The sequence below is a fragment of the Trichechus manatus genome, unplaced genomic scaffold (genome assembly GCF_000243295.1).
Source record: "Trichechus manatus latirostris isolate Lorelei unplaced genomic scaffold, TriManLat1.0 scaffold00098, whole genome shotgun sequence".
NCBI lineage: Eukaryota > Metazoa > Chordata > Mammalia > Sirenia > Trichechidae > Trichechus > Trichechus manatus.
The window spans coordinates 10,859,937-10,875,104 of NW_004444034.1; the positions used below are offsets into that span (position 1 = coordinate 10,859,937).

General features: G+C 36.9%; 1 protein-coding gene and 1 pseudogene across 1 annotated transcript in view; one reads left to right on the plus strand and one right to left on the minus strand.

Moving 5' to 3' along the window:
- Nucleotides 1-412: 412 nt before the first annotated feature.
- Nucleotides 413-1,018, minus strand: LOC101350079 (60S ribosomal protein L23a pseudogene; annotated as a pseudogene).
- A 276-nt stretch (nt 1,019-1,294) lies between these two features.
- GPRC6A (G protein-coupled receptor class C group 6 member A) overlaps nt 1,295-15,168 on the plus strand; it is a 31,985-nt gene continuing 18,111 nt past the window's right edge. The window contains 5 exon segments of the mRNA XM_004382755.1: nt 1,295-1,332; nt 1,615-1,812; nt 3,600-3,903; nt 7,995-8,460; nt 8,463-8,821. Coding sequence (XP_004382812.1) covers nt 1,295-1,332; nt 1,615-1,812; nt 3,600-3,903; nt 7,995-8,460; nt 8,463-8,821 — 1,365 coding nt within the window.

Below are 15,168 nucleotides of genomic sequence, written 5' to 3' on the forward strand. Positions count from 1 at the left end.
ACTCTTCAGTTGACATAACCCCACATGTCCATGGAATCTAATGCAAATGCTTATTGTCAGATGGAAAATGAAAAATGTCATTATGGCCACTGTACTCTTTTATTTCTGAAATTCCTTTAAATATATCCACCACCCATCAAACAAATGGATGAATTGGACTTGGAGCTGCTTGCCATTGAGATCTTCCTTCTTAATCCATTGTTTGAAAATTGATTTTGAAAGATAAATTCATAAACCTTGAACTTTTTCTTAGTGATGCCTAAGTCACAGATATATCTATCTACTGTTAAATTCCAAGAGATACTCATGTTAGTTCAGATTTCTAAGCATTTAAGAACATGTAACCTGAAAGTAGTCCCAAATTTATAAAAGTAAACTAGTGTAATTGTGGAAATGCCAATGATCTATGACAGACCCTTCTTGTTCGAAGCAAAACACTATATGAAGCAAGTGTCATTTCAAGTTTTGCCTAGCACCACAAAACCTTTTTCTTTTTTTTTAATGTGGTGAAAAAATTTATATTTAGAATTAGCCAGCTGGACTCAGTTTAGATGATCCCAAGTTTGTTGGCAACATCCAAAGCATCATAGTCAGGAGCCAGTCGAACATATGCCTTTTTCTCCCCATCAGGTCTGATAAAGGTGTTGACCTTGGCCACATCAGTGTCATAGAGCTTCTTCACAGCCCGTTTGATCTGGTGCTTGTTGGCCTTGACGTCCACAATGAACACAAGTGTGTTATCTTCCGTCTTCTTCATGGCTGACTCAGTGGTCAGGGGGAACTTGATGATGGCATAGTGGTCAAGCTTGTTTCTCCTGGGGGCGCTCTTACGAGGGTATTTGGGCTGCCTTCACAGCTTCAGTGTCTTGGGCCGCCGGAAGGTGGGTGAAGTGCGGATCTTCTTTTTTTTTTGTGGCTGCGGACGCCTTTCAGCACTGCCTTCTTGGCCTTCAATGCCTTTGCTTTGGCTTCCGTTTTGGGAGGGGCAGGGGCTTCCTTCTTCGCTTGCCGCGCCATCTTCGTAAAAAGGCCAAAACCTATTTATTTTTCACACATGTAAACTGGAAGCTATAAATACCTGAACTTAACTGTATTTTCGTTTTTTTAAGTAGAACTTTTTAAGAAAAGTAAAAACGGAAGTTATTTTTCTAAAATGTTTAGAAACTACATTGGAGACTTTGGGTCTTGAATGTGATAACTTTGGAAATGTGCAACTGTCTATTTCTAATGTGGGAAAACTTTCCCAAACTTCCCTCCTGAAGATTCTGCATTCTGCCCCAAAAGGGAGGCCAACATGACTCAAAACCCTCAACATATCAGTGGAGTAAGAGAGTGCTGTCACACTATGATACTTGAGTTTCTAATTCTATCAGCATTCACCTAACGTTACTATTATCACACATCTCCGATATTAGAGTGTTCAGAGACAGTCTGATATGTTCTTACTGGTGAAAAAACTGTTTCGACTATCATCAGGCATCTGAACATTCAGTGTTTCTGGCCTTGGTACTGTCTTATACCTTGGTGTTTATGGGTGAAATAGGAATCATGTTGTTGGCACTCTGTGAGCTTAATGATTTCTAAGAACTCTAGTGAAGTGAGCAAATGAGATAGAAACAGGGCATTATTGGTTATACTGATGACCTGCTTTGGGATTATTCTTGCTACTTCCCAGCCTTGCCAGACCCCTGATGACTTTGTGGCTGCCACTTCTCCAGGACATATCATGATTGGAGGTTTATTTGCCATTCATGAAAAAATCCTGTCCTCAGAAGAACATCCCAGATGACCAGAAATCCACAAGTGTGTTAGGTGAGTAAAGCCTCAGAGAACACACTTAGATTTCAAGATCATGCCAGAGAACAAGGACATGTAAAATGTTTACTTATATTAGCATCTAAAGTGTTTTAATAAAATTTAAACTCCTTGAGAGAAATTATATTCACTGAACAACTATTTATTAAATGCCTACATTACTGAGGCCCCATTCAGGGCACTGGGGATACAGAGATGAATACACTAGACAGGTCCTGACTCTCATGTGGCTTGCATGTGGAGTGCTCTGAAAATATTATAAGATTTAATTGTCAGACAAACTATTACCTTAACCTTTCCCTCTTCTTTGTTTCATTTTCTTTAACTTAAAATCTTAATGCTCCTTTGCCAAACTTCATATTTAGATGATCCACAATGATAGTTTTATTCAAGTGGTTTTATTTAATTTATTACTATTAATGAACTAAAAGGAAACTTCAGACTATTGAAGCCTGATCAATAATACCACACTTTGTTAATTTAAAAAAACATTTAGTGAACCATTATTATGTATTGGGCCACGTTTGTAACCCTTAGTATACAGTGGTGGATGCGATAAATGTAACAGTAAATCAGTAATCAAACAACAAAATGCTCTGGAATAATCACAAATCAAGAAGTAAATTGGAAAAGTCCTCTGAATGTGAAAATAACTATGCTTCAAAACTAAAATAATGCCTTTATCTAGGAGAAGTTTGTTGGACTGTTACCCAGAGACTGTTTTACATGTAATTCTTCAGAGTCTTATTTATCTGGTTTCCAACCACAACAGATTAGAATTAGAAAATTAATATAATGACTTATGAGTTTTAAAATGCAAGTACTTTGACAGCAATAAAATGCTGACATCTAACTACAAAAAGAATTTAAAAATTAAGTCTCTATATTGCAGAATACTGAATTAATTGTTCAAAATGATCCCAGAATTCATCAAGAAAAGTTTAGTCACAAAACGGGACTAATGAGGAAAAGCAGTCCAGGGACAAGGACTAGAAGGCAGGAGAGGACAGGAAAGCTGGTGATAGGGAACCCAAGGTTGAGAAAGGACAGTGTTGACATGTCGTGGGCTTGTTAACCATTGTCATAGGGCAATATGCGTACTGTTTAATGAGAAACTATTCTGTTCTGTAAACCTTCATCTAAAGTACAAAAAAAAAAAAAAAGAGTTATCTATGTGAAATCAAATTGACAACAGCAACTCGAAAGTTTTGATGAGAAGATTAGGGGGCATGAGTTGAAGATAATGTTGATGGAATAATTTGGGAAAAGATAGTGAGAATAGCAGCACAACTGGAAGAGCGTATGTTCTGAATTGTATATGTAGAAATTTTTGAAATGGTGTATCTTTGGCTATGTATATTTTCACCAAAAAAGAAAAAAGGTCCTCCAAGGTCGAGAAGGGAGAATGTTGACACGTTGTGGGATTGTTAACCAATGTCATAAAACAATATGCGTACTGACTGTGTAATGAGAAACTATTTGTTCTGTCAACCTTCACCTAAAGTACAATAAAAAAAATTTTTTTTTAAAAAGAGAAAAGTTTAGTCCTGTTTCATGTACTATGCTTAAGAAACTGTAGATTCCTATAATACCCTTTACAAAGGTTTCTACCAAAAATTATTTTTAAATAAGAAAAATCTATAGTCTTCAACAGATGAGCTTCACTTATTCAGAAATTTCCAATTATAAGCAGAAATGTGAATAAAATGAGACATCAGTATGCCTATAGAAGAGTTCTGATTGTAAAAATGTTCTGATTCCAGAAAATACTTGTTTCCCAACAGCTTTGAAATATCAATCTTTCTTCAAACTCTTGCTATGATACACAGCATTGAGATGATCAATAATTCAACACTACTATCTGGAGTCACACTGGGGTATGAAATCTATGACACTTGTACAGAAGTCACAGTGACAATGGCAACCACTCTCAGGTTTCTTTCTAAACTCAACTGCTCCAGAGAAACTGTGGAGTTTAAGTGCGACTATTCCAGCTACACGCCAAAGGTTAAGGCTGTCATAGGTGCTAGCTACTCAGAAATAACCATGGCTGTCTCCAGGATGTTGACTTTACAGCTCATGCCACAAGTAGGTTTTTTTCTATTTCCATACATGGATCTTGATCATATTCATTATTATGAAAGGATCAGGGTAACCCTGGAAAACTAGTTAGAGAGTTGCTTTTACTTTAATCTTTCTTTCTTATCAGTCAAAGAGAGGATGTGCCCTATTATGAATAGTATAGAGGAAAAGAAGTACTAGTTGAGTAGTTACCCCTCAATCTGTCAGGTCTAGTTTCTGACAGCTTTCAGCGTGATTTAGATAAGAAGCAAATGTCTGAGAGCCTCAACACAGAATTCCAAAATAACATCAGTTGGATGATATGAAGAAAAGTGAAGAGAATAAAGATCAAAGGGGTATGATGGTCAAGGAAGACCTCTTAAGGAAGCGACGTTGAGCATGAAACTTGAATGAGAAGGATAACCAAGGGAAAATGGAGGAAGAGCAGAGAGTGTCTAAGCAGAGGAAGCAAAAAGTGCAAAGTTTGGAATGCTCAAAGAATATTTTAAAAGGTCACTATGGCTAAATCAGTTTGAGCAGAAAGGAATAGAGTAAAAGAAGCATTTGTAGAGACAGGAAAGGACTGGGTCACAGAGCATCATGAAAGCTATAGTATGTTTTGCTTTTGTTCTGAATGTGATGGGAAGGCTTTCAGCAGGGACTATAGAGCTGCTTATCTCCATGTAATATAAGCCAATAACCAGGTTGTAAACCAAAAGACTTCTGAAAAACCAAAAGAGACATTAGAGACTCCATGCACTAAGTTCTTGCACATTACAGTTATATGTTGCTTCACATCCATGATATGTTCTGTGAAATAGGACGTTTTGTGATTTCGACATTGTGGGAAGACGGTATTATATACAGGCAGTCCCTGGATTATGAACAAGTTCCCTTCCTGAGTCTGTCTTTAAGTTGAATTTGTACGTAGGTCAGAACAGTTAGGTAAGGTTCGTATCTAATGTCAGTTAGTCAAATGTTTGTCTTAGTATATAGTAGTGTACGTTTCTAAGCATAAAAAAAATTAAATAAACACTCCAGAGACACTAAAACATCTTTAACATAATAATACAGTAATAATAATAATAATAATGTTTGATGTGTGTGGCAAAGTAGTGCCCGTTTGTTATTACAAACCATTGTATGTACCTCAAATTTTTAACATAATAGGCTTTATGAGGTCAGTTCGTAACTACAGGTTGTACATAAGTCAGACGTTCATAACCTGGGGACTGCCTTACTTAGTACCTCTGAGGAGCTCTGGTGGCGCAATGGTTAAACACTCAGCTGCTAACTGAAAGACTGGCGGTTCAAATCCACCAGCCGCTCTTCAAGAGAAAGATGCAGCAGTCTGTTTCCTTAAAGATTTACAGCCTTGAAACCCCATGGGGCAGTTCTATTCTGTCCTACAGAGCCACTGTGAGTCAGAATTTAACTTGAACAGCAATAAGTTTGGTTTTGGTTTTGGTTTTAGTGTACTTGTATTGACTAAATAGCCACTGGGAAGCTGTTGTGTTTGCTACATCCCATTTTCCAATGGGGATTTCTGAACTCTGTTATAACCTTATGGGACCACAGGTGTATATGCCATCAGATGTTGCCCAAATGAATGTTATGCAATGCATGACTGTACTCAGAGTCAAGCAAGCCACTTTGGCTTTTATTTTGAGCCTACTTATCTTCATATCCAGGAGAAAGATGTGGCAGTCTGTTTCCATAAAGATTTATAGCCTTGACAACCCTGTGGGGTCACTGTGAGTCAGAATTGACTCAACGGCAGTGGGTTTGGTTTGGTTTTTGGTATCTTCATATCACACCATTCTGTAACTTGCTCAGTTCCTGCTATCTAAGACCAAGGAAGATTAGAAGCCAAAAGTTAGAAAGGAAAAATATTTATTGTCATACTATCAAGAAATAATCATCTGATAGCAGTGAGCAAACAGGAAATATATATATAGCATAATAAATATGTGTAAGAATTCAAAATATATGACTTTCTGGAATTTGAATAAATAAATCATATAACCATAAACAACCCTAGTACTTCCATTATATTATAACCTAGTGAAGTTTTATAATCAAAACCCTGAATTATCAAGAAATGTTAAAGTTATGTTTAATGACTTCCGTTTAAGGAGACAAGCAGATAAGAAAATTACTTTTTTAAAAAAACTGAAAGCTATATATAGGCAAAAATAATACTGTAGTTATTTTTAATTACAAAACGAAGTAGAGCTAGAAGTCCAAATAAAAGATAAGCTACCAAAAAATGATAATTTAAAGAGATAATTGTGATAACTATGCAGTGTCACAAAAAAGTATTTATGACATAACTTTAAGTGAATTTTATTTTAAAATTATAATTAATTAAAATGGGCATATATGGTCAAAGATTGGAAGAGAACAGGAGATAAGGACAAGAGTTGACATTAGGATTGGTGACATTTTGGATGATTTATTTTTACTGTTTTATTATGCTTATAAAATTCTAACAAGTAAAATGTATATGGACAGGAGTATAAGAGATTTTAGAAAGACGGTATCAAAAACAAAGAAGAGAAAGTTTAAGTCTTAAATGACAAAAGCAAAAAGAATAATTCCCCAACCGTATCAGAGATAAGGCTTTGGCTCAAAATTTCTAGAGTATGCACAATGCTAGTTAAGTGATAAGTAAGAAAAGTAAACTAATTTAACAATGGTTGACTAATGCAAAAATGTAATTTCCATAATAGACAACATGGAAGGGAAGGGGGCTCTTTAGGCATAACATTGGTTTTACAGAAGTCCAGTTCTTAGAATGCAGCTGAGCACAGCCAAGTCAGTACTGGAAAGGGAACTAAGGTTCAGTGAATGTCCACCGTGCTCTAGTATACAATTAAATTTTCTCCTTTAATAGTCAAAAGAACCCTATGATTTTACAAGTAAACATATGTTAAGGAACTTTTCTGAATTAACTGGTGTCAGAATGCTAACACTGTGTCAGACTCCAATGCCTCTTGTCTTTCCACCATACTTTGTGGCTTCTGTAAATAGTAAAAAAAAAAAAAAAAATGAGTACTGACTGAGCAAGTGACATGGTGCTATTGCAGCTAGGGAAAATAATAATTCTACTGGAATAAAACCATCAAAGGTGTAAACCAGGCAAAACTTTGCACACGTTACCTGTTGCTGTCAAGTTGAATTCGACTATTAGTGCATACATTATGTACCCCAAAATGCTAATGCATATTTGACTAGATTAGAAGTCAGCAAACTACAGTCTGTGGGCCAAATGTGACTCTCAAGTTCTTGACTTCTCAAGCTATACGGATAGTTTTTTACATTTTTTAAAGGGTTATAAAAACAAAACAAAACAAAAAACACAAAGTATATATGACGGAGACCACATGTGACCCCAAAGCCTAAATATTTTTTTGTCTTAAAAAAAAAAATTGCCGTCCAATTGATTCCGACTCATAGCAACCTTATAAGACAGAGTAGAACTGCCCCACAGGGTTTCCAAGGAGCGGCTGGTGGATTCAAACTGCCAGCCTTTTGGTTAGCAGCCAAGTTCTTAACCACTGCGCCACCAGGGCTCCATTTTCTTTCTGTCTCTATAGAAAAAGTTTTCTGATCCCTGGACTAGATGATTATTTGGCTTGATGATTTATTTTACCTAGAATAAAATCACCAAAGTTCTAAATTAGACAAAAGTTTGAACATATTAGATATCCCAAAATATACTTTGCTTATTTGTCTGGCTGCATTGTTTCCTCTATTTACCTCTATGTATTTAGATAATCTCTACTGTTGGTCCTGGCTGAGATATAAAATAGATATAAATGGATATAGAGGTATAGATAGAGATATAAGATAGAGCCAGAAACATCAACGGGCTTATACTATACACAAAATGAAATGATTAAAGACCAATGAATCTAAACCCATGACAAGGTGGTAAGTATCATGACTTGAGCTATTTGTAAAGTAAAAGTCTATTGAAAGGGAAGGATAGAAAAGACCAGAAAATTTAGGGAAAGATTATAGATATTTACAGAAATCAAAGAGAGGAATACCTATCATAAACAGTCACTTGGAACTCATCAATGCCATAACTAAAAGATTCTGTCAATTTCCAGGTGAGTTATGAATCAACTGCAGAAATTCTAAGTGACAAAAGTCGCTTTCCTTCATTTTTACGGACTGTGCCCAGTGACTTCTATCAAACTAAAGCAATGGCCCACCTGATTCAGAAATCTGGGTGGAACTGGATAGGCATGATAACTACGGATGATGACTATGGACGTTCGGCTCTCAACACTTTTGCAATTCATGCTGCTGCAAATAATGTGTGCATACCCTTCAAAGAGGTTTTTCCAGCTTTCCTTTCAGATAATACCATCGAAGTCAGGATCAATCAGACACTTGAGAAGATCATTGCAGAAGCCCAAGTTAATGTCTTTGTGGTATTTCTGAGGCAATTCTATGTTTTTGTTCTCTTCAATATAGCTATTGAAAGGAATATAAAGAAGATCTGGATTGCTAGTGATAATTGGTCAACTGCCACTAAGATTGCCACCATTCCTAATGTTAATAGGATTGGCAAATTGTGGGGTTTACCTTTAGAAGAGGGAATATGTCCTCTTTCCATTCCTTTCTTCAAAATCTGCATACATTCCCCAGGGACAATAACAAACCCTTAAATGAGTATGTCATGCTTTTGTCTGCCTGTGCATATGCTAAAGACAGCGATTTGAGTCAATGCATTTTCAACCATTCTCTGAGGACTTTGCCCTACAAGGCTATAGAAAGGAACTTCTCCCTGAGAAATGACTTCCTGTGGGATTATACTGAGCCAGGACTGGTTCACAGTATTCAGCTTGCAGTGTTTGCCCTTGGTTATGCCATTTGGGATCTGTGCCAAGCTCGAGACTTTCAGAGCCCCAACGCTTTTCAACCGTGGGAGGTACTAACTCACACATCCAAAAAAATTCCCCCACCATCATTTTCCCCATTTCCTTCCCTTCCTTAACTTGCAATAGATTTATATTAACTACTCTTAATCTTATCTCTTTTATAACACCTTCAGTGTTTGAATAACTTGCATTTCTATCATAGCTCACCATTCTTGAAGATAACAGATAGAGTTATCATTTTACATTCACCTCCTACTCTGACCCATCAAAGTTGTGTGCTTTTCTATTCCTTGTGTTATGGGTTTTTATAAGACCTTGCAGTTTTTCCAATGCTTCCTATAAATTATCTTTTAATTCTCTTAACAAACACAGGAGTTAGACCAGGCAAGTTTAGTGACCCTTTTTATTATTATTATTAGGTCCCTGGGTGGCACAAGCAGTTTGTGATTGGCTGCTAACCAAAAGATTGGTGGTTTGAACCCTCCCAGTAGCACTGTGGAAGAAAGGCCTGACAATCTCTTCTGTAAAGATTACAGCCAAGAAAATCCTATGAAACAGTTCTATTCTGTAACACATGGGGTTGTCATGAGTCACAATTGACTCGATGGCAACGGGTTTGGTTTTCTGTTTTTTATTATTCCTAATTATTATGGAGGAAACACTGGTGGCATAGTGATTAAGAGCTACAGCTGCTAACCAAAAGGTCAGCAGTTAGAATCCACCGTGCGCTCCTTGGAAACTCGATGGAGCAGTTCTACTCTGTCGTATAGGGTCACTATTATTATGGATGAGGAAACATAAGCTAGAATGTACCAGAAGTAAGACTCCAGTCTGAGTCTCCCGACTTCATGCCCACTGCTTTTCACTGTGCCATTAGTGATTTATGGTAACTTAGGGTGGTCTCCTTAGAACACCAGCCTTCTTCAAAGAATAGTGTTCAATTGCGTGTAATAGAAGTCTTTCCTTTTCTTCTCTCTGATTAGCTTGTTATTGTTAGGTGTCCCCAAGGTGGTAGCTTGTAGAAACTCAAATTAAAGCTTAATGTGGTCTTATTTAATGAAAATTTTCCATTGTGTTTTTAATGTCTGTGAACAAGGCATTTAAAAGTGAATTGCTTCTTTAAATGATGATAAATTTTATTCATTAGAGACAAATAAATTTCTTAATAAAATGTGTATTCGAAGACAAACTTACATGTCTTGAGGGAGAATCATCTTCCAAAAATATATTTATTTTAAATTTGTAAGGGACAAGAAGGTAAAAGGGAATAAGGTTCAATTTTTCTGATGGTATAAGTGGATATCCAGAATATATTATTTCTACTTTTGTCATTTTTACAATTAAAAAAAAAAAAATCTGTTGCCATCAAGTCGGTTCCAACTCATAGTGAACCTTTAGGACAGAGTAGAACTGCCCAATAAGGTTTCTAAGGAATAGCTGGTGAATTCGAACTGCTGACCTTTTGGTTAGCAGCTGAGCTCTTAACCACTGTGCCACCAGGGCTCCTTTTTTGTCTTTTCCCCATAACTATAGGCATGCAAAAACACAAGCTTCAAGGTTTGAGGTGACCAGCTTACATCTGAGTGGATCATGTAATGGCCACAGGGTGTTTTAAACTGCTCATTTTTAAACTAGTTTTCACCTTGTAAATACAAGGCCAAAAATCTAATAAAGATGTTATTGTTGTATGCTGCTGAGTCAATTCCAAGTCATAGCAACCCTATGTAACAGAGTAGAACTGCCCCAGAAGGTTTCCTAGGCTATAATTTTTGTGAGAGAAGATCACCTGATCTTCCTCCCACAGAGCTGCTTGATGGGCTCAAACTGCCAGCTTTCTGGTTAGCAGCCAAGCACTTTACCATTGTGCCACCAGGGCTCCTTAATGAACAGGTAAGACTAGAGATTAAGATAATTTTTCAATTAAAACTCTCATAGACATGTATATAGTATTTTTAAAACACCTGGTTGAAAGAATACTCTTTAGTGTACAACTTTAATGGAAGATGAGTTATAAGCATAACTTCTCTTTCTCAAGTCACCAACACTCTTCACTATCCTCTAATTCAGCCAGCCTTTTCCTAATATATTTCAATAGTTTTGGTCTGGTACACTGCAGAAAAACATGTTTCATTTTAAAGTGCAGACTACCATACTGAAACACCACTTGGAATTTTAGGAATGAGAGCTTAAGAGGAATGGAGGGAAAAATAGACAATCATAGACACAAGTGGAGTAAAGGGGAGAGGATATAACGAGCCCCAGGAAAGAGAAATACAAATAGCAAGAGAATTCCCTTTACTCTCTAAAGATCAGGGAAAGTATATCAGGAATAAGTCTCAAACATTCTGAGGAAAAGACTTGAGAAAGTATAATCTAAGCCAAATCTACTAAAATGTTTTATTTAAACACCAGGCGCCTGGGGTCATTCTTTATGCCCCTGAGAGCCTGTTTATCTAGAAACAAACAGAAACAGATTGGAAAAGAGGACTGCGAGTGACTTGCTCCTTTGATCACGATGTGCATGAGCCACGTCTTTGTCAGGTTCAGTGGGGCAAATAATGCAAACAATGGTCTTTTTATGAAGAAACCTGCATAGACATGAAATTTCAAAGATCATCGACTCTACAGCAAGGGGCTTTGTTTCTGGTTTTAATCAGAGATACGTTCTTCAGGATTATTTTTTTTCCTAACAAAATTTACAAATATTTAAATGACATTTTCTAAATGATCATTTAGAGTCAAATAATTTTGAAGGGGTTAGTTCTTCCCAGTGCTTGAGAATAATACTTTTTTTGGCTCCAGATTTCAGTGACGTTTGTGAGCAGTACTCAGGGACAGCACAGTAACACTCGTTTTACTTCAACAGATTTTTAATGTTTCTCAGGTGTGTGTGAGGATACCACCTCCTTGTCACTAGTGATTTTGGTTTTATTTTTTTCCCCTCCACTTCTGATGATATATAGGGTAATAAGTGATGTATGAGAGAAGAGAATGTCAAACTGTTATTCATGTAATTATTTAGCAAACATATGTTGGATGTTTCAATGTTCCAGGCACTGTGTTGAGTGTTAAGTTATTATGGAGAATAAGAAAGAATTCCTTCCTTAATGGAGTCTTCTTTTTACAGTAGTATGCAATCAAACAATTAAGAAGCTGGTTACAATGCAGGATAATGCATTACAATGCTTCATACAAACACATGATGGCAGAGAAGCACATAATTGAAGCAGCTAATTCAGAATTAGCGGTTCAGGAAAAATTTTCCAAAGAACACGGCATCTATGATGAATATGATGAGCTGGTAGGAGTTAGCCAGGTAGAAGTTAGACAAAAAAATCTCTAGCAAAGTCCCAGAGAGAAAAGAAAGCATGGCATTCTCAGGGCCAGAAAATGGCACCATAGGACTGGAGTCTTGTATGGACGCTGTAGGTAAATGAGATTGGAGGGGTTAGTGAAGGATACATCACTAGGGTCTTGTCAACCAAAGCATCTCCAACATTAACGTGCAGTTGAATTGTCTGGGAATCTTGTCAGAATACAGATGCTCGTTCAGTAGTTCTTGGGTGGGACCTGAGAGTTTGCATTTCTAAAAAGCTCCCAATACTGATACTGATGCTGATACTGCTGGCATCAGGATCATCCTTTAAACAGAAAGATTTTAAACTATCTTCAAATGCTTGGACTTGATAGAGCAATGGGGACCCGATTAAAGATATTTTTAGCAGGAGAGTGATGTTTTCTATTTCAGAAACAGAATTCAGACTGCAGTGATAATTGATTAAAGGACACAATACTGGAGGGGAAAAGACCAATTTGATAATCTAGGTATAAGAGAAGGGTGCTTTGTACTACAAGTGTGACAAAAACGATGGGAGATATATACATGGACACTAAAAGGACGTATGAAGATCATTTGAATAAGATTGGATTTAAAGGATGACGGACGGAAGCAAAGATGTTGCAAACGATTCCAAATTTGAGTAACTAGTATCATTTATCAAGATGGAAACAGACATAAGTGGAGATCTGGCGGGGAGAAGAAATATTAAGCATTCCATTTTGGATATCTTGAGTTTGAAGAACTTACGAGACATCCAAGTGTAGCAATCTAACCCTAACCCTAATACTTTTTAAGGTCTCCTGTACTACCAGTAGCAGTTGCTGTCAAGTAAACTCTGACTCATGGCTACCTGATGTATGTCAGAGGAAAATTGTGCTCCATAGGGTTTTCAGTGGCTGATTTTTTCGAAGTAGATTTTCCAAAGAGCCTCTGGGTTAGGGTTAGGGTTAGGGTTAGATTGCTACACTTGGATGTCTCAGGAGCAGTTAGGAGCCAAGCATGTTAATGGTTTGCACCACACTTCTAATCCACAGGACTCATATTCTTTACATTCCATCCTAAAGAAGTGGCAAGAGAAAATGCTGTTGGTGACCCAGACTTGCAGCAGTTTAGAGATGGAGGGGATTTTAGTCAGGAAGGTTCTGGCCCACATTTGCTCACATAGCAGTAAAGCTGTCCCAGCCTTAGTCCAGGGTGCTTTCCTCTACCCCACGGAAAGTTTCACAAAAGAAAAAGACATAGGCTGGGCCCTAGGACTGCTCTCTCTGCTATTCTCTAATTCACTGACGTAAATACTTCTTTTCATAACCACAGCTCACTTGTGAGGATAGAGTGGATATCAGACCAGTTAAGGAAATGGAAAACAACATCAACCACAACAACTTAATTGGCATGGCCCCCAGGCCTCGCATTCCTAGAAACAGGACATTACCACATGGAGGAGAAATATATAATAATGGAAATGTGAATACCACTCTCTCCTTTTTTTATGTCAAATTTATAATGAATTTCAGAGTCTTCATGAAAAAGTAACAAACGATGGATGGAAAAAGCATTTAACAGTTTAATAACTAGGGTGTTAATGTTCAAAATTTACCTTAATCCAAAGTAAATGTTCTATCGTATTTAATGAGTAATGAAGGTTCTGTTTTATTTGCCTCCACCTTCTTTCCTGTAAGAACAAGCATAGAATTGCTCTAGTTTATTTACATTATTCAATGTTATCATTATTTACAGAATGTGTATGTGTCAGAACTTTACCCTGTAGAACCTAATTAAATACAGGAAAAAACAGATGGAAATTATAGTTCAAACACAAAAGTGGAAGAGGATATGCTCCATAAAGAACTGAGCTACTGGGGCTTAAAAGTGCGTATTGCTTAAGGAAGGATCAGAAGAAAAACCAGTATACATGTAGAGGTGGAAATACTGAAGGCAGGCCCTTACTTATTTTTTGTTTAGTTCCTTCCACTTTTTTCTCTCAGGCAATTACTTGGATAAGGTTTTGTTGATTAATTTCACCATGGATGTTAGTCCACCGAGATGTTAAATCTTGCTTCTTTAAAGTAATACGAATTAATTTACATTTGTTAGAAGAGCTAATAAAGTAAATAGGCCCACTTAGAGATTTTGCTAAAATGTTATTGTCATTGACATGACTATTATAGCTAATAGATTTACTATAAAATATTACTTCATTTTCTTATATTCTATTCACTAAAAAAAAAAAAAATTAAAGGAAGCTAAATAGAATACTTTCTGCCTCATTCCATAGATTTTGAGCCCAACAAAAGTCATATAGAATCACAGATTTCGATCATCAGTGGGCCCAGTGCATTCAGAGACGGTATTTACTTAGCCATAATTATGTTCAAGGTAATGGCAACACTGAACTGAAACCTGTTTTCCTACCAGTGTTACTTTACTGCAGCACAAGTTCATTAGGGCTGCCTCATTTGTAAGTTAATCATTTCCTGTCCTAGTTGTATTGCATATACGTTCTCGCTATAGAAATTGGGTGGCAAGACAAGTAATTTTTCATCACATTTCTTGCCTCTCAAGTTAAAAAAAAAATCATTTTATGAATTAAATTAGAAATAAAATTTAGAGGTTACTTTACTATGCACGGACCCTGGTTGTGCAGTGGTTAAGAGCTTGGCTGCTAACCAAAAGGTTGACAGTTCGAATCTACCAGCTGCTCCTTGGAAACCCTGTGGGGCAGTTCTACTCTGTCCTATAGGGTCTCTAGAGTGTTGCTATGAGTTGGAATTGACTCAACAGCAACAGGTTTGGTTACTTTTGGTTTACTATGCATACTAGGAGTCCCTGGGTAGCACAAATGGTTAAGCACTTTTGCTAACGTAAAGGTTGGCTGTTCATCACCATGATTGGAATCCACTCGATGGCCACTGTTTTGTTTTGGTTTTTACTATGCACTCAATCACTGAAACAGACTTGAGACCCACTGGAGATAACAAGGCTCCACCTCCCACCAAATGAGTAACAACGTATGGACTTAAAGGGTGGACTCCAGCCATTACCTTACATCCACCAACT